This window comes from Scleropages formosus, chromosome 2 (assembly GCF_900964775.1).
Source record: "Scleropages formosus chromosome 2, fSclFor1.1, whole genome shotgun sequence".
Taxonomy (NCBI): domain Eukaryota; kingdom Metazoa; phylum Chordata; class Actinopteri; order Osteoglossiformes; family Osteoglossidae; genus Scleropages; species Scleropages formosus.
The window spans coordinates 29,444,542-29,463,751 of NC_041807.1; the positions used below are offsets into that span (position 1 = coordinate 29,444,542).

The window sequence follows — 19,210 nt, forward strand, 5'->3', positions numbered from 1 at the left end:
TTTGCGCAGATTATTATGGCAGTATGTTGTGTCACTGCATTGCCAGTACTTCTAGCAGCTGGATAAAAGACATGCGGAATATATATATATATATATACACACACACATGCAACAGGAGAGGTTTGGTCTGCTGGTAAGACTACAACAAAATGTAATATTAAAAGCAAGACTTTCGATTTTAATGAATTTATCTTTATTTTTCATACCATGTGTTCCTCAGAGGCATTGACATCGAGATGCAATTTCTTCGGCAAAAAAAAATACATAAAATCCAAATATTTTTCTAGTTTGTGTTTAACGCATCCAACGCCTCAAATATGAATTGCTTCATAAATACTGTGTGGATTTTCCACACTTTATTATTTCTAATTGTCTGAGCACATTCCACTGTCACTGTGTGAACATTACTTTATGAAAACTTACAATAACAAAAATGATTTGAACGTTGAATGACCAGATTTCTCTCAGCGTTGTCCATATTTTGATTAGGCAGTGTACACCCCCATGATTTTTAACAATTTTTAATGAAGCTAGACCATGCACATAAAGCTTGTGAATAAGATTTCCAAAACTGAATATTTTCTACATAGTAAATTGGAATGTCAGAAATGCACAGATCCATTCACTCAGTGCCTTTTTTTGTGTTTTTTTTTTTTTTGCTTTTGACATGTTTCAGTGCATAGCTCATTTTTTTCTCTGTCGATCTGCTTGTCCTGCTTCCCCGATCCCACTCCCTATTTCAGAGTTTTCAGAGCAATAAAAAGCTGACCGAAAAGAACTGAGAGAAGCTGAAAAAGATCACATGGCTAAGAAGAGACATCCCTGTGCAGCCTGGACACCTTATAATGTTGGGTTCTTCAGACAGAGGGAGCCCCTGTTCTAAGTTATTTAATAGTCTGGATGATGGTTTTATTCAGCAACAGCATGCAGTTTTACTCATTTACACTGGTGGGTATTTTACTGAAGCAATGACGTTTAGAACCTTTCCTTGAAGGTACTACAACAGGACGCTGCTTGGGTTCCGACCTGTCCAGGTATTTAACTACCATAATAAAGCATCATACATGTGATCCCCAGCCCAGTCTTTACTGTCTTTTCACCATGCAAGAGATTCACATATCCATGTAACACTGGCATACACACAAACCTATGAGAATGGGAGATGGAGATGAGCTTGCTGAACAAACAGCTAAAGGTCAGCGCTCAGTGGGCTCCTTACAACTGACGGAGCATTAGTAGTGGGTGCGACTGACAAAAGATTATACAAACCCACCTGGAGTTAAAACCAATATTCTTCACATTAAAAACCCCCGTCCTGTGTTTTGGCTTAATTTCTTCCACTTTCATCATATTTCAGGCACTTTGGCTGGTTGTGTCACTAGCTGATAAGATGAGCTGATTGATTCCGTTGACTTGCTCCGTCAGCCATAGGTGACTCTCAATTGCTTTTTTGTCCCCTGTTCCTTTGCTGCGTCTCAAATGCAGGCATCTCCATCTGTCTCTATGGTAACCCGGAGCCGGTCCCGGGAAAATGGGTGACTGACGCCTGACCATTCACACGTGGCAGTGCCAGATCCCGATGTGGCACCCATGGCGCCCAGTGCCCAGCCATATGGCGCCGCACCATACACTCTCAGACTGCACTTCTTGACTGTAGGGAGGGACTCTACCCACCCAGAGCCAGCATATATCTTAACATTTCCATATAATTTCTTATCGACACTTTCACCTTAAGCAACTTAGAATTCTACCAATTTCTGCAGCTGGATATTACTGCAGTAATTCAGGTTAAGCACTTTTGCTCAAGGTTCCACAAGTATGCCCCTCCAAGTATTCGAAATAGAGACAAGTCTGTACCTTTAACATCTGCTTTCATACCTGTTACATGTCAGAAAGATGGAGACAGAACCAGTGTTGCTTATACCACCAGTCACTCCGTGTCGATATCTACCTCGTCTCCTGTGCGGCTCTGCAAGTATTCAATCGATTCCAAAATCGCTGCCTACAGCGAAGGGCCTTAATGTAGCGGCAGTGGGTCCAATGCCATCATATTACATGTCAAACATGATCGGATTTAACCCCCACTTCCACGGCTATAGAGCGAGTGGCAGTGTCGGATTATCACCAACACAAAACGGGTCATGCTCTAGGCCTCCTCTGAAAAAGGATGTGTGTTCAGAGCGGCTGGAGGGCGTTTGTCAGGACTTGAATTCCAGAGATAAAAATACATAAGGTACAGAAGGCATGGGGGAGGAGAGTCACGAAGCTCTTAACAGATTGCAAAGGCGACGCAAACACAGGGACACACGCTCCGGCTTCACAGCCTAGCGCGAGGACAAGTGGCCGCTATATAAAACTTCTCAAAAGCCAGTGGTTTAATAACACTGCGCGTTACGTAACCCTTCCATAGCATCCGCTCCCAAACGGACAGGTCTGGCTGTGATGCAAATTATTAATGAATCACAAAACAACGTATTCCTGGGAGCCATGCGTTTGTTCTGCACTCAGCGCCACAACGCTGTTATATATAGACTTTACAAAAATCAATGCACAGGAAGTGTCACCTTCTGCATATTCTGAATTGCTTTGTTTTTTTGTGTGTTTTTTTTCTCAAGTGCTCAGACCACAAGTCTTCGTTCTTCTGCATTCTGCTGCCCTCTTCTGGCCATCGACTGCACAGCAATAAGTCTCACGGGCAACAGGGTATACAGTATACAGGTGGTCCCCGATTTACGACGGTTCGACTTACGATTTTTTTACTTTACGATGGTGAGCTGGCGATAGACATTCAGCAGAAACCGAATTCGAATTTTGAATTTTGATTTTTTTCCCAGGCAAGCGATATGCAGTGCGATACGGTCTCGCGACGCTGGGTAGCGGCAGCAATTCGCATCTCCCAGTCTGTCATGCAGTCGTTATACAGATACCTCCTGTATTTACGTTCTTTTTTGTGCATCCATAATGTCACAGAAATGCCCTTCTGTGTCTCCTGCTACTGGTGGGAAGAAGAAGAGGAGGGCAATTAGGAGAAACTCAAGATAATTGCCCAGCATGAAGGCGGCAAGCCCGTAATGGCCATGGCACGTATGCTAGGCTGTGATGTTCGGTACTAGGTCTATTAAATTCATTTCGACTTACAATGTTTTTCGACTTTTGTGACTTTGTGGGACGCAGCCCCGTCATAAGTCGGGGACCACCTGTAGCGTACAGAAAGTCACAGTTTTTACACCGAGAGCTGTTTTAGAGTGAAAAGAGACACATTTCCACGCTGATAAAATATACTTTTTATTCGTAGTTCAACAAAATATGCTTACAAATACATTTTTTCAGAGCAAAAAGAAAATGCTGCATTTGTTTTTTTACATACATCATCCTTGTTTTACATATTTTACAATATCTAAGTACGGTTCAGGGAACTTCGCACTGATTGGTGGGGAGCCATTTCATTACAATCTTTCTATTTCACACCAATGAGGGTGAAAAGTAAGACACTGTGCTAATAGAGTAACAGAACACATAATTTGCCAAAATAAAAAAACTTAAATAATTGGAAGACGACAAATGAATGACTCGTTATTGTACTTGCAAGAAACAAAGATTATACCCCAAAATACTCAAATTAGGCATCTTTAGACACTGTCAGTAAACGTTCATGACCTGAGCCGCTGAAGAAAACATAACCACTCACCAAACGCGTAACTTTCTGTTTAATTTGCCAGAAGAGAGCTTTATTATGCATCTTCCATCAATTTTAGCTATGTATGGGGGTCAGAATGCAACACCCCACTCTGACTTTTTAAATCATCAATGATTAGTTTTTTCAGGTCATCATCTGCAACACCTGCTGTGCTAGTATGTTGTTGAAATGTATGCATTTCTGCACATTTCCCATTTACACATGAATACATAAATTCAGCCTCTGGGATGGTTCATCTGATATTAAACAAGTAAAAACAAAGACAGGAATTTTACAAAGCTGGAACCCAGGATGTCAGTGAAGGAGACATGGGCAATACAATGAAGCGCTCATACCAAAAAAAGGGACGTTGAGATCTAACCACAATAACATTGAGCTGTAACAATAACAAAATCTATGCCAACTTGTGTCACATTCTTGTGCATTTCCAAGACACACTGTGACATGCTGTGATTGCAGAAGCATTGTTTTCTAAATCAGGGACCACAAACTCCCCGCATCAGTACCTTTAAAATTAGGCTATTTTTCCATCTAACATATTTCAACGAGCTACAAACAAAAGCACAATACAGTTTTTGTAAAACTAGCTGTAACTACTGATTAATAGTTACAGTATAACTAGTGATTCATAGTTACAGTATATAATTATCCCATCCTTGGCACAAAAATATATTGGGCAAAAAATATATCATGCTGAAATTAATATTTCAGCAATTGTCGGAAGAAATGTTACTTACAGGCAACACTGGGACTACTACAGTTATATTACAAAATCTACTGCAGACACACCGATGTAGAATGCGAACAGGATCATAAGCAACTTAACGTGGCACTGGGTTAAAGTGTATCAGCCATACAAATTAATTCCAGCCATAACTTTTGCATAATTACTTTGAGTTGATAATTACTGGAGGAAATTAAACGTTGCATTTGAGGACAAAAATAATAACAATGTACATATAAATATTTGGTCATCAGAAAATTCCTAATTCTATCAAGCTCCTCTCTGCATATAAAGCTAAACACCGTAATACATTCATACTACAGTTCAGTCCTGCAAAGCCTACATCATTCTCTCTCCAGGCTGTGCTAAACCAGTCTGAAGGGTACTTACTGGGGAAAGGCTGACATAACACTGTTATTCTGTCCATTCTGTCTCGAGCGGCATCCACAATGTACCTCATATGGAATATCCCAGTGGATCTTCTTTGAACACTAGCCACTTCTACGGGAAATTAATCTAAATCTGAATGTGAGATTCAGGTAAATCTCTTATCTCTCTTATTGCCACCTTGACATTTTTATTAATTTAGTTACTGTGTTGAATTAGTAAAACTATCCTGTTTCCTCCGCTCTCGAGACTTTCAACAGCGAGGACAGAATTCCCCATCAATGCCACCGTGTCCTTGGACAAAGAAGATTTCTACCCTAAAGAGTGACCTGTGTGTCCCAACGAAGAGCTGCCTTGAACAGCGAGGTCCACACTAACAGCTGTCTTTACCACTATGGACAGCACCTCCTGCCTTTGACACTTATGCCTGTGGCCTCACTGCGGTAACAGTGGTTTTGAACAACCCAACCCTCACCTTCTTCAGACTGCTCTGTACAAAACTTTCTTATGACACCTCATTCTGACTCAAGTGCCCAATGTCACAGTAAACGTCAAGAAAGACACAACGGAAACAAGGCTACTGCTCTTCTCATCATATGTATGAAAAAAAAAAATGTGAGAGGTTTAAGTATATCGTACATTCAAAAAATAAAGGCTTTGGTCTTTTTTAAACGTATGACAACCATACACTGTATGTAACCACTGGAAAAAACTGAACTGTGAAAAGTGACATACAGTTCTATGAAACAGACAAATGATAGCAAACCTATACCTCTACCCTGTTAAGAAGACGCCACTTAGTGTCAGTTGTACAGTGAAAGCAGAGCAAAGGTGAAGTGATTTCACCCAACACTGATCCTCCCAGCTGTAACTCCACACAAAAATCATCACCCTTGCAAAGCAAAGTTTTGGTCAATCAAAACCAACCCAAGGATGGAAGGCAAGCTTTACCAAAGTGAAAAACAAAATATATTCCACGTCCTTCTTGACTTCTAGGCACAAATCCAACGATTTGTATCAAGATAACTGACGAGGTGTCAGACCTGTCCACGTGTAAATTTTGCAGACAGGAGTGCACCACACTGCTTAGCCCACTGCAATAAGCAGACCATCAGAAAAAAATTAATAAATAAAAAAAGAAACAAATCTTTTTTCAGTTAAATGTAAGATCTACTATGACCCTGCCAGCTTCCTCTGTTTTACAGACAGAAGGAACAAGAATTGCATCACTGAGGTCCCCTGGCGCTCTCAAGTCCTGGATCAGCAGTGGATGTGAATGGGCCTTTGGGGAATCCAGGCTGTCAGAACCACAGCATGTGTGGGCTGTCCCACTCTGCACTGTGTCGCCTCGCTCAGATGTGAATGTTGTGATGCCTGGCTTTGGAACCCTCGATGTCCACGCGGCGAGCTTCAGCAAATGTCAGAAAGGTGCCCAGGCCCAGCAGGTTGACCAAGGATATGAGGGCAAACACTGAGGCCCAAGAGCCGGTAGCTTCGATCAGGTACCCCGAGAAATACACCATGAGGACACCTGCAGAGATTACACACACAACCGTGTCACACAATGACACATGCCATCATCACAGTCAGGCCTCGAGCTTCTGTCTAAAGGAACCATTATCAGAGGAAAGGCAATACCAGTATAGATAGTCTTTTTAACATGTGCAGCAGTCCCATTGTAAGAGGGGTGCAGGGGCATGGTGGCGCAGTGGGTTTGCCTGGGTCCTGCTCTCTGGCGGGTCTGGGGTTCGACTCCCGCTTGGGGTGCCCTGTGACGGACTGGTATCCCATCCTGGGTGCGCCCCCTCCAGCTTTGCACCCTGTGTTGCTGGGCTAGGCTCCAGTTTGCTGTGACCCCACTGGGATAAGCAGTGTGTGTGAACAGTCCCATTGTAAATCACACTGTCATATTCTGGAAAGCAATCCATGTGTCCTCTGTGAAATGTTAAATACCGCTTTGCCAATTACCTTAAAAAAACTTAAAATTCAACACACATTTTCCTGCAGTATGTGCTGGTACATGGCTGTATAGGACACAGGACAATGCAATTCAGAACTGAATGTAACGTGTTGATCGTTTTGATGAAAAGGGTTCATTGCAGAGTTAGCGTTACAATTTACTACATACCTGTGAAAGCTCCACATGTGTTCATAACCCCTATAAAAAAGATCAAAGTTCACTGCACATGTAATGTCATCATTAAACTGTTATTGTTGCAATTAACTGCTGTCAAGTCAACACTGAGTCTTAGCAACTGCATAAGTACATTGCTTCCAAAATATTCTGTCCTCCACGTGCATCTTTAGGCCTGAATCCAGAGTCCAGCTATGCGGCATTAAACTATTCTCGACATAAAACTTTGATACAGTTATATCATTCAGTTCATTATCCAAACTACTTTATAAGATATTCCATAAACTGTCCAGCAATTTTGAGTTTAAATGTACATTAGTGGAAAAACAGCATGAAGTTGTTGGAGACTGATTAAGACAAGGCTGTTCTCCAGCTTCAGTGGCAAGTAACTTAATTATGGACATCCCATTGACAGGACAGCAAGTCAATTACAAGGTAATTACCCCAGACACTATAGTACTTAGCAGCAGAGTAACGAGGTAACACTTTAGCAATGGATGTTGAACAGACACGTTAGAAGCCATTTTTAAAAGGCTTTTCTGTCATTCAGTAGGGTAATCACCCACTAACCTACTCATACCAAGACAGGTCCACACAATGAAGGATCCATTAAGATTACACTAACCTGAATTTATCTTACAGCTCTATCCAAGCCAATATACAATACTAGATACACAAACCTATGTACCGTACAATAATTTACCTGTTTTTATGGGAGAACAATATAACATAGCCATGCACACATTAAGTTCAATTCAGAGTCACCAATTCAACGGAAACACGTCTTTAGGCTGTGGGAGGAAACCAGAGCACCACACAAACAAGGAGAACATACACATTCCAAACATGAACATACAATTTAATGCATAAATTGTACTTTTGCTGAGATGTACGTCGCTTTGGACAAAAGCGTCTGCTAAACGAACAAATGTAAATGTAAATGTACATTCCACACAGACTGAGTAGGATTTGAGCCAACGTTTGAAAGCGCAGCTCAGGAACTATGAGGCACCATCGATATCCAGTTTAATCATACTGAATTTAGGTAGGGGGGCGCGGTGGCGCGGTGGGTTGGACCGGATCCTGCTCTTCAGTGGGTCTGGGGTTCGAGTCCCGCTTGGGGTGCCTTGCGATGGACTGGCGTCCCGTCCTGGGTGTGTCCCCTCCCCCTCCGGCCTTACGCCCTGTGTTGCCGGGTAGGCTCCGGTTCCCCGCGACCCCGTATGGGACGAGCGGTTCCGGAAATGTGTGTGTGTGTGTGTGTGAATTTAGGTAATATAAAAACCGGTTACAGTACATTGATTCATTAAGCTGAAGCTTTTCTCCAAAGGGACTTATAATGCTAAGCTGCTTAAAATTACTTACACATTTAAAGAGCTGGGCAATTTTTACTGGAGTAATTTTAGGGTAAGTACCTTGCTCAAGGGTACTACAACATGAGGTCAAATTTAAATGTGGGGCTTTCAAGTTCAAAGGCAGCTGCTCTAACCACTTGACTCCCTGCTACACTATACAACCCCAAGTGCCTATTTCCATGAGCCTGTAATGGAGTTTCCCACAGAAATGTCACGGAACAGGAAGCTGCGGAAAGAGGAAAGCACATCGACTCAGAATGGCGCAAACCGCTTACCAAAAAGAGCTCCGGCACAAGAAGGGGCCAGATCCTGAACATTCACCGACACCCCACTAAAGAGGAACAATGTATGTAAGATAAAGCAGCAAATTTACCGTACAAAGTTTGTTTTAAATATATGAACGTAGGTATCGAATCAAACGGAGTGTTACGATGGCAGGCACCTCAGGTCCACAGCATGTGGTATGGGTGTGGAAAAGGTATAGCACAAGTGTTGCCAACACAGCGTGGTGCAGAAGCGGGTACCTGTGACTGAAAGTAGTGAGGCCCATGGTGGCAGACACAAAGGCCACGGCTGTGGGGAAGGTGGTGGTGCCACACAGGAATAGGGTGAAGATGCTAGATACACCCATAGAAAAGAACTGAAAAGAAGAAAACACCAGAGCGATCAGTCACACAGACATGGAGGAACAGGATCCTGTGACCTCATGTCGCCTTCCTTTAAGATATACATATATAAACTGAGCAATGTGAATTCGAAGACCCATAATTTACATACAGACACAAAGGATATTAGCTTGTGAGATGCAAAGGGGTAGGGGGTGCGGTGGCACAGCGGGCTTGGCTGGGTCTCGGGTTCAAGTCCTGCTTGGGGCGCCTTGCAGTGGACTGGCATCCTATCCTGGGCGTGTCCCCTCCCCCCTTCAGCCTTGCACCTTGTGTTGCTTGGTTAGGCTCCGGTTCGCCGCAACCCCGCTTGAGAAAAGTGGTTTTGGACAGTGTGTGTGTGTGTGTGTGTGTGTGTGTGTGAGAGAGACACGTAAAGAGTTAAAAAGACCAGCAATCACAAGCACAACATCCTTCCTCTTTGCCCCACACCCACCTGCATTAGCTTCCTGACAGCCGCAGTGTCGAAGCCTAGAACACAAAGAGCGACGGCGTGAACATGCTGTTGCTCAAATGAGAAAGCCAATGGGACTTTTAATTGATCCAGAACAACGGAGGACCAGGGAAATTCCTTTACCTTGCCCAATAAGGTGGTCAGACAGACAGCCGCTGAACAGGGAGGATGGGATGGCAACAAACCATGGGATCACATTGAATACCCAGCCCTGCGAACGACGCGCACCGTGTCAAACGAAACAGACCAATCGAATGATACGGCTTTCGTCGAAGGCAGCACAGTCAGCGCACTTTTAAAAGCTGAGCAACCAGTAAAAAAAATCTGGATCTAGATTCAGGGTGTTTTATTCCTTCCGAACGATACGTGTGTGACTAATGCGGGAAGGAGCCGGTTCAACTGGGCGTCGCTTCCACAGAGCTCGACACACACTCTGTGCCCACAGTACCCTCTCGTGGCCAATTCCAGTTAGTCATTTGCTGCCTAATCACTGGGAGTCTGTTCGTCGCACGCGAGCCCTGTTTTTTCACAACCTGCTTCATCTGCTCTCACCGCCTTTCATATTTCAGGTACAAATGACGAACGGTGAAGAAGTTCCTTTTTCTCCTTTTAGTCACATCCTATGCTTTTCCAACTTTGCCCCAGGGACACGTTAAGCTGACGTTAGCTTCACAGCAAAAAAACACTTACGTTACCTTAGCATCAGGAAAAGTGTCTTTGAAGAAAGTTGGCAACCATGACAACAAGGTGAAAAAAGTGCTGGCGGTGCAAAGGTGCGTAATGGTCACAGCGCTGGAAAGACAAGAGAACAAAATGCCATTTAATAATCTTATTATATTACTCAACCTTTTCACTTTTATTACCAGTGGATTTAAACGGAATGAGACACAACTGCAACTATAACCAAGACAGAGCTGCTTTAGTGGCAGCCCTTTCCTGGGTCTGTTCAGCTCAGTCAAATAAATAAATTACAATGCATTTTACTACAACAGCCTCTTAGTGAAGCAACTAATGAAAAACTCCAATGCTTTTCAGGACTACAGCTTCTTAAAATCCAGATAGCTGGCAGTAAGCGGCCTATATCAGCAGACTATAATTATATAGTTTTTCTATCAGTATATAGGCAAATAACATTTTGTCTTTATTGCTGCTCAAAGGCTACACTTGTTCCTTAGCAAATTTGCAGTAATGAAGTTACCTGGATCATTTTGTAATTGATGCTGAAGCCATAAGATCATATTTCAAGTACAATCCTAAACGGAACAATTTTTAAGCAGTTTGATGCTGATCCTAAGTTTACAAAAGGAAAATCCCTGGTGGGCCAACCTCACTGCACCAAGGGTATGTATTTCTGAGCAATTGGAATATGGTATTAGAAGTACGCGGGGTGCACGGTGGTGCAGTGGGTTTGACCACGTCCTGCTCTCTGGTAGGTCTGGGGTTCAAGTCCCACTTGGGGTGCCTTGCGGAGGACTGGCATCCTGTCCTGGATGTGTGTGCCTCCCCCCAGCCTTGCACCCTGTGCTGCCGGGTTAGGCTCCGGCTCCCCGCGACCCCTGAATGGGACAAGTGGTTTCAGCTGATGTGATGTGCATGTATTTGAAGCCCCAAGACATTCATCTAGAACTCACACACAAAAATAGCTGTCGTCTCGATTATACAAGTTCCACATCTATAGGAAAAGAGAAGGTACATTTTGACCGCCTTCAGTCAGGCCCCCTTCCTTGAGATGCTGTCAAAAACAGTGTCAGAAATTATAAAACCATACTTTGAGAATTCAAGTCAGTGGTTCCTTTTCGAAAGAGCAGTTCGAAGACTTAAGAATAATAATGTTCCTCTTAATGCTGCCCAGTTTTTTAAGTCACCCAGGATAACTCATCTCTGTACTGAGGAAGGTTTCGCAATGCTTCATTAAAAATTGATTAAGGTGGAACTCCACAGCATATCTAACCACGAGTAAAGAAACCAGTTTCATAAGAAATTTTGCTGCAGCCGAGAACCGAGTTTTCCACCATCTTCCAAAAAGATAGGTCATCGATAACTGAGGTGGAGCGACACCGACAACGGTCCGAGGACACTACGGTCCCAGAAACCATGTACTTTATCAGAAAACAAACACAAACCGCCCTTTTCTCCTACCCCCACACACGGAAACAAACAGACACCCAGGTGTCCTCTTTCACCTCTTACCAAACTGCTGGTTGTTTCAACAAGCGCAGCCAGTGTCTCTTGGACAACTTGGACTGGGTGCCCCCACTCCCCAAGGACTCCAACGTGATGATTGGACCTGTAGGTAAAATGAAAATGACCATCAAGCAATTATGAAACATGCAGATCGAGCCACCGATTTCTTCAATAACTGTTTGTCCAGTTCAGATTTTCGGTAATCCAGAGCCTACCCATTGTCCATGACAGGGTAAACACACACGCACACTCATTCGCGCAAGAATGCACACCGAGAGAATTCTAGTGTCACCAGTTCACCTGTTAACACTTCTTTGTACTGGGGAGGAAACTCGCAAGAACATTCAGAGAACATGTAAACTCCACATAGACTGAGCTGGATTGAAACATCATCTAAACACATAGCTGAGGTTCTGTGAGGCATCAACACCACACTGCTGGGCCACCAGGCAAAAGTAGAGATACTGTATACACACACACACACACTGCCTGAAACCGCTTGTCCCAAGCAGGGTCGCGGCAAACCGGAGTCTATTCTGGTAACACAGGGTGTAAGGCTGAAGGGGGAGGGGACACACCCAGGACGGAACGCCAGTCTGTCACAAGGCACCCCAAGCGGGACTCGACCCCCTGACCCACCAGAGAGCAGGACCCGGCCAAACCCGCTGCGCCACCGCGCCCCCTGAGATACCGTACCTATATATGAAAAGATTAGAATTTATTATGCTGAAAATTGTTGCTGCTCAGAAAAGCTCAGGGTTAAGTCACTGGCATACAAGTCATTTCTGGCATTTCAGGTGTAACAGAGTTACTCATGAAGCGCATTATGAAGAACCTGCCGGACAGCATTGTTAGGTGTAAATATTTCCACTGTATCGTTTGAGCTAAACGCCCAAAGCCAATTAACAGATTATGCGATAACTTCGAAACTGGGCTGCGGACCATACTGCGTGACCTACCTTCTCCTTTGAGCAGATACTTCCACATACAGTAGGCCCACAGGACAGACAGCAACCCCGAGACGTAGAAGACGCTCTCCCAGCCGTACAGGTCCAACATGAGGGATCCGGCAGCACCGATCACCAATGTCCTGAACGCAGCATCAAAGCAATTGCAGCGGGAGTGGGAGTGTCGCATGTGCTGACGGAACCCTGATACTCCGTCAAGGCCCCCACACGAGAGAGGACTCACCCCAGGTAGGAGCCACTGCCCACCGTGCTCATGAGAAAGCCCCGCTCGCTCTCGACCACCTTCTGGGAGCAGAGGCTGGCCAAAGACGGGTAGTGGACACCTGCAACGCAAAGTGGGATTCTGACCTCCTTAACATGGCACTGCCTTCAATAAGATGCCATAAAATACTCTGTCATAAGAGACGTACAAATAATACATTTTCTATTTACTATTAATATTCCAGCAGATGTTCTCTGCCAAGAGAACTTGCACAGCCCAAAACTATTAAATCCTTATTTTCTAAAACCTGATTTTATTTTTCTGAAAAACTTATTTCGAACAAAGGAGAAAATATCAGACCTCAGTCAACACTGATAATTTGTGCAGAACAAAACTACACGTCTTAAATCTCATGCCATACGCTTTGCCCCAGGGACCACTCCAATAGCCTTCCTTGCACTCTTTCCTTCTCTTTTTCGCACTTTTCCTCCTTGTCTTCCTCTCCCAGACCTTGTACACCCTCCCACACCTGTGTTTCATTGTTTGTTCTCCTTTTGTCCTTGTGATGCTTCCCTGTTCTTGTTATTGCCCTGCTCCTTCCCCAGCCTCCATTACCCTCCCTGCCCAACCTCACCTTGCAGAAGTCCCATGAGGAACCTGGCAAGTGTCATGGAAACAATGGGTTGCGAGCAGAAGTGAGCGAGGATGGGGGTGAAGGCTGTCATGGCGCCCCAAGCTGCAGCAGACAGCAAGAGAACTTTTTCCCCACCCACTCTAGAGGGGTTAGAGAAAATACCTTTATTACACTGTCACACAAGCAAAACAGCATCATTCCACAGTGACTATACAACCACTGATTATGTACGTTCAATACCATTCCTATATGTTGTTTTACATCGTCTACGCAACTAAATACACAAAGATGTGTAATAATGTATTTGCAGAATACATCATACACTGGTTTCTCACCTAACAAACACAGGTTATCACCAGGTTACATTCTATAAAAAATCTAGTAAATTGCTACAATAAATGGAAATACTTTTTTGTTTTTATAATTTATTAACTTCAAGCTATATTAAATTTAAAACTGATATAAAATGACTGAAAATAAAAGTACATTGTATCCGCACATACCTGTAAACACCCATTTGAAAAAAATAATTTCATAAACATGTAAAACCTATACACATATTACCAAGTACAGACACGTCAATCTATACAGTAATTAAAATATTAATATTTGTTTTAGATTTAAATATTAATATTTGTTTTAGCTACTGTCATGTTAAGTAAAACACTGTAGTAGTTCTGGCTTGTTCAGAGTTTACTTGTTAAACAATCGAAAGCCTTTTTGTTTACATCATATCCTGATTTACTAGGACACAGTCACATATACAGTAACTGGTACACACACACACACACACACACACATTTTCAGAACCGCTTGTCCCTTACGGGGTCACGGGGAACCGGAGCCTACCCGGTAACACAGGGCGTAAGGCCGGAGGGGGAGGGGACACACCCAGGACGGGACGCCAGTCCGTCGCAAGGCACCCCAAGCGGGACTCGAACCCCAGACCTACCGGAGAGCAGGACTGTGGTTCAACCCACTGCGCCACCGCACCCCTCAGTAACTAGTACACGTTTTGAAAGCTTCCTGAAAGCCGACTACAACACAGCCGGCACAGTCGCGGGGCTCCAAATTTGCCCCATCTTTCTCTGTGCAGTTTGCGTGGCGTAAAACCAGGTGCTGCTTCCAGGTGGCTCTTTTTTCTTTCGCATTCCATAGCCATGCTGTTCAGGTAAATTATTGACTCTAAACTCCATATAGTGCCTGTATCTGGAAAAATACGTGTACGAGTGCGAGTCCGCTTCTTGGACCTTACACCCTCTTCTTCACAGCTCAGTTACAGATAAACACAACTGTACTTTGACAAACATCTTCTGAAAACAGGGGAAGAGATGGTGGCGGTGAGCAGTGCATTATATTCGGTCATTTAGAAATTATTCCCAAAAAGTTTAATTTTCTGGGATAAAAATCGAATTTTATTTAATATAGCACATTTTTACAAGGAAGTTACCAGTACCGGCTTCGGAGTAAATTTTCCGAAAGGAATTTAAAAAACAGTAACATTTAAATAACCACAATGGGGAAAAACCAAAAATTGTCCCCCGACCTATAAAAGAAGGTAATTCACCAAGACTTCTGAAAAAGCGAGAACAATAAAACACAAGGGGAAGTCAAGGGTATCTGGAATATATTCTTGAAAAAATTCAAACATAGGTGCAAATACTTTTGTCACGCCCACAACCTCGTGCCTGACGACCGCACCTGCAGTGAATCCGGGAGGCAGGGCATGAAGGGGCTGCCCCCGGCGCACCCGTTCACGGAACCTCACTTCGAGAAACCGCAGCTCCAGCATCAGCAAAACCGCAACCTCTTCTCCTTGTTTCTCTCTCCGATCTCTCTCCGTTCCTTCCCTGTGCTCCTGTAATCCGTTTTCTGGCTTCTCGACCCTTGGCTCCGTTTCCTCGACCGCGTCTCGTGTCTAATCCCTCACGCAAAGTTTGCCCACCGACCGAACCTTGCCCGTCCCTGACTACGCCTTTGCCTGCTCCTTAATGGATTTGAGAATAAAAGCACCTGCAGTCGGGTCCGTCGAGTCCGTCTCCTGTCTTCTCCATGACGGCTTTTTAACTTACCCTCATAATCTTCTGAGCAAACTTTTTAGCACTGAGAAATGTGCAAATAAAATACAAACTGATAAAAGCTTAAAATCAGCCTCTAAGTACCAGATTGGTGACACAACTTCTACTACAAACCGCATTAAGTGACATTTCCTTTTTGCTCTATACATACAGTAGTTCTAAAGAGGACTCCTAAGAGTTACCAGTGGCCGACAAAGGGAGAAAGCCGAAGGAAGGTGAAATCATTAGTTCCGCCTGGATAAAGACCAGGATCCTGAGGCACCTACTTAGATTTCTATTCTCAAGTTCAAAGGCTTTTGGTGGCACAGATATGAGGTGTACACTGTTAAATATACAACACATAGAGTCATGAGGGTTATGCCATCATCTACATTTTACAGATGTGCAAACATTTGTTTACATCGTGACAACATTGAGGTCTGAGCTCCATAATAACCAGCAAAACCACAAGGAAAGTTTTAGCGCAGCTAATACAGTGGGGTAAACATAAGGATTAGGCTTTATAATGGAAAGTGACAAGAAGGAGACGATAGCAACAGAGTTGTTTTTGTTAGTGTTAAGCCTCACCTGTCACTGATATATCCTCCAACGACCTGAGTGAAACAATAGCCCCAGAAGAAGCTTCCCAGCACTATGCCAGTCTCCTTTTTGCTCCACTTGAACTGCTCGGCCATGGAGACAGCGCAGATGGGCATGGCCACCCGTGCGCAGTAGAGCAAACATGTCCCCAGCAGGAGCACCACGGTCCACACCCGGGCTAATGGCCTAGGAGAGCAGACAAACAAGTCAGCATCACTCACAAACTCAAAAAAGTGCTCAGGAACTAATCAAGATGCTCAACAAAGGAGAACCTCTATAAATTGTGATAAACAGACTGAACTATGTTCTTGTCCCAGTGTGCCTCCAGCGTACAAAACTAACCAGTTTAGGGTGTTAATCAGAGGTGTGTTTTGTTTGTAATTCCTCTAACCAACCTGTCCTAATACCTATCACCTATTACCGAAACACCAAAAGATTTTTTTTCCCCTTGTGTCACAGTCAGTTAAAGATTACAAAGTCAAGGAGGGGAGTTTTCGAGATTGTCCACATAATAATTATCCAATTTATTCCCTGAACAATTATTTATATCTATTTTTTTTATTTATGTGATGTTTTTTTTTTCTCCAAAGCAGCTTACAGTGATGAGCTACTGAAAATTATTTACCCATGGGTAATTTTTACTAGAGTAAGAACCTTTCTCAAGCGTACTACAGCAGGAGGTGGGACTCCAGCCTTGGTCCTTTGACTGATAAGGAGCAGCTCGAATCCCCACACCTCCTGCTGCCTCCACTTATAAAAGAGTAAATAGTTGAGGATCAGATATTACACTCATAACATCCCCAGTGCAATAACTATGCATAACGTCAGCGCATCAACAATTCAGCATTAGGCCTATGCATTTGAGAAAATACATCATTCAAGAATCTGTGCGTGGAGGCATGGTGGTGCAGCGGGTGTGGCCGGGTCCTGCTCTCTGGTGGGTCTGGGGTTCGAGTCCCGCTTGGGGTGCCTTGCGGCGGACTGGCGTCCCGTCCTGGGCGCGTCCCCTCCACCCTCGCGCCCTGTGTTGCCGGCCTAGGCATCAGCGTGCCGTGACCCTGCTTGGGCCAAGCGGTTTTTGACGATGTGTGTGTGACGAGTCTGTATGTATGCATCTGCATCACAGTCCTATTACTGAGGCTAAGAAATAGAATAACTGAAATAAACTAGAACTAGAACAAATAGAATATAAAACTGTATGTGCAGTCTGTTTAAAATCACACGTGTCAGCTGTGCTTTCAAACTTTCTGACCAGCCGATCACTGTTCTCCTTTTCATACTTTTAGTTTCCCATCATGTGCTGAAGCTGCTTCGAACTGCTACTTTATATTTCAACACACAACTGAGCGACACGCGCACGCGACATGTCATCGTGTATTACTAACCCTTTTTATTACTGAGCTTCATAAGGCTGACTTCCATCTAATGCGTCAAGTTAGAGTGGGAATACAGTGATCAAGACTGTTTGCAAAAAAAAGTCTAAAACTGACATAGCAGAAGAGGTATGAAGCAGTGGTTTGTTTGACGGCGAAAAGCACGCAACAACGTTACGTATTTTCCTCTTTCGTCACCCAGTTGAACTGGCAGTTTGTTGAGTCGCGCAGAAATGAAAGTAACACCTCGGTAATCAGCAATCTCGGTGGCACGAGCGCTGTTACTGCCACATACATAGCACACGTGGCACGTGAATCCACATACGAACCCGCATCCACGCGAATACACATGGAGGCCACATGACATGAGAGGCCATGGCATGTACCGCGGGGTACCGCTCGCTCCTTACCGCTTACGTGTCACGTCGTTAAAACGCCTCTGGTTCGTCTCCCCCCGTGATTGAAAAGGCAGTTGTGGATGTTCAGCGCCCCCCCGTCCTTACCTCCTCACAAGTCCTCTAGATCGGCCACCTAAAGTGTGTTTCCTGGTTGCTGTGGTGTCACTAATGTATCTCTGGGGTCTCCTGCGTTTGCCAGAGGTCGGAGAGAGAGAGAGAGAGAGTGTTTCCGAAGATGAGCGTCCGGCCGGTGCGGGATTCACACTCACCTCGACCAGTGCGCACTCGATTCTGCCCACTTCTTCTGTGACCCGACCGCCCCGAAGCTGTCAGGGGGGTTATCCTTAAGATCGACCACCTCTGGACTGGAGATCTTGCCATGTTTTTGTAAAATTGCCATTCAACGAGTGGTGGTCCGATTGGTCCCCGCTTCTTTTCCCGTTTCTTCCTCTTTTTCAGCCCTGCAGCGCAATTTCAGGAGGACGCGTGAGGTCCACGGGACGAAAAGAGTGACTTGGTCGGAATAGAACCAAATAACTCGAGTATCATCGCTCTTTTTCAATTATGTACACCCTCCCCGAAGAGCGGGTTCCGAACAGGTGAGACTCGGGTGGAATAAGCGGGCTCCCCGTTATGTTCCGGCTTCTAGGAGTGTTTATGATGATGATGGTGATGATGGTGATCCACGTGTCAGTTTTTTTTTTCCCCTCATTCAGGCACTGCAGCTCTTCCTGCCCACCATGGTTTCAATCAGGAAGTAAACCCACCCAAACCTTACCTCCAAAACCAGCGTCAGGCAGCTCCGAAAGCTCTGCAGACTCGGGTGTCTTTCCACGGTCCCGGACACGCGTGGAATGGCTTTCCCGGTGGATGGTAAAAAAAAAGAAAAAAAAAAGAGGTGTTGGTGAAACGCGATGAGATGTTTGCAGAGATATGTCGGAAACTGACGTGTGCATATTCTCATTTACATGATCATGTTCTTCTTTTTCGCTTCTCCTTCACGTCATTCACCGACTCGTAATGTAAAAAAAAGACAATGGCATGATGATGGAATGCAATCCACGCGTGTTTCACCTTTTAAGTGTGATCGCGTTGTCTTATGAAACCGACTGAGGAAACAATGGCGACATTGTCTGGGCACAGAGAATCCCCGCTGTACGACGCTAAGTATGGGCTCTATAAACGCTTCTTTGTAGGCTGGCGATATATAAAGCGGGCCGTCCGCGTGTGGTAACCGCTCCTGTCTAGTCTGAGCTTGTAGTGCGCATGTAATGTATGTCCCTGCTGTGTCCCTGTGTGTCATTGCATCAGTACCGATCGTGCGTGTATGACTTGACACGTCCGCAGAACGAGTAGCGCTGCTGTCTCGTGGTGCGAC

General features: G+C 44.5%; 1 protein-coding gene across 3 annotated transcripts; it reads right to left on the reverse strand.

Moving 5' to 3' along the window:
- Nucleotides 1–3,272: 3,272 nt before the first annotated feature.
- Nucleotides 3,273–19,197, reverse strand: slc17a9b (solute carrier family 17 member 9b). 3 transcript variants are annotated; one of them, XM_018756742.1, is made up of 15 exons: nt 18,907–19,197; nt 18,611–18,690; nt 18,102–18,293; nt 16,050–16,247; nt 13,405–13,544; nt 12,792–12,891; nt 12,560–12,690; nt 11,607–11,703; nt 10,112–10,208; nt 9,540–9,627; nt 9,399–9,433; nt 8,822–8,937; nt 8,573–8,628; nt 6,937–6,966; nt 3,273–6,339 (listed from the first exon to the last, which is right to left on the reverse strand). In XM_018756742.1, the coding sequence occupies exons 3-15, from the start codon at nt 18,230–18,232 to the stop codon at nt 6,161–6,163; spliced, it is 1,398 nt and encodes a 465-aa protein (XP_018612258.1). In that variant the 5' UTR covers nt 18,233–18,293; nt 18,611–18,690; nt 18,907–19,197; the 3' UTR covers nt 3,273–6,160. The 3 variants fall into 3 exon arrangements, with proteins under 3 accessions (XP_018612258.1, XP_018612257.1, XP_018612259.1); XM_018756741.2 differs by having other exon boundaries at nt 18,611–19,197; XM_018756743.1 differs by lacking the exons at nt 3,273–6,339; nt 18,611–18,690; nt 18,907–19,197 and adding an exon at nt 6,636–6,667 and having other exon boundaries at nt 18,102–18,540.
- Between the last annotated feature and the right edge of the window lie 13 nt (nt 19,198–19,210).

What these genes read in the sequence shown, in the direction of transcription:
- slc17a9b (XM_018756742.1), bottom strand. Translation starts at nt 18,232, where the DNA reads ATGGCAATTTTACAAAAACATGGCAAGATCTCCAGTCCAGAGGTGGTC. An exon ending in ACACTTTTCCTGATGCTAAG is followed by an intron (nt 9,628 to 10,111) that starts GTAACGTAAGTG and finishes CGTCGTTCGCAG; the next exon opens with GGCTGGGTATTCAATGTGAT. An exon ending in CTGTCAGGAAGCTAATGCAG is followed by an intron (nt 8,938 to 9,398) that starts GTGGGTGTGGGG and finishes TCTTCTTTTCAG; the next exon opens with TTCTTTTCTATGGGTGTATC.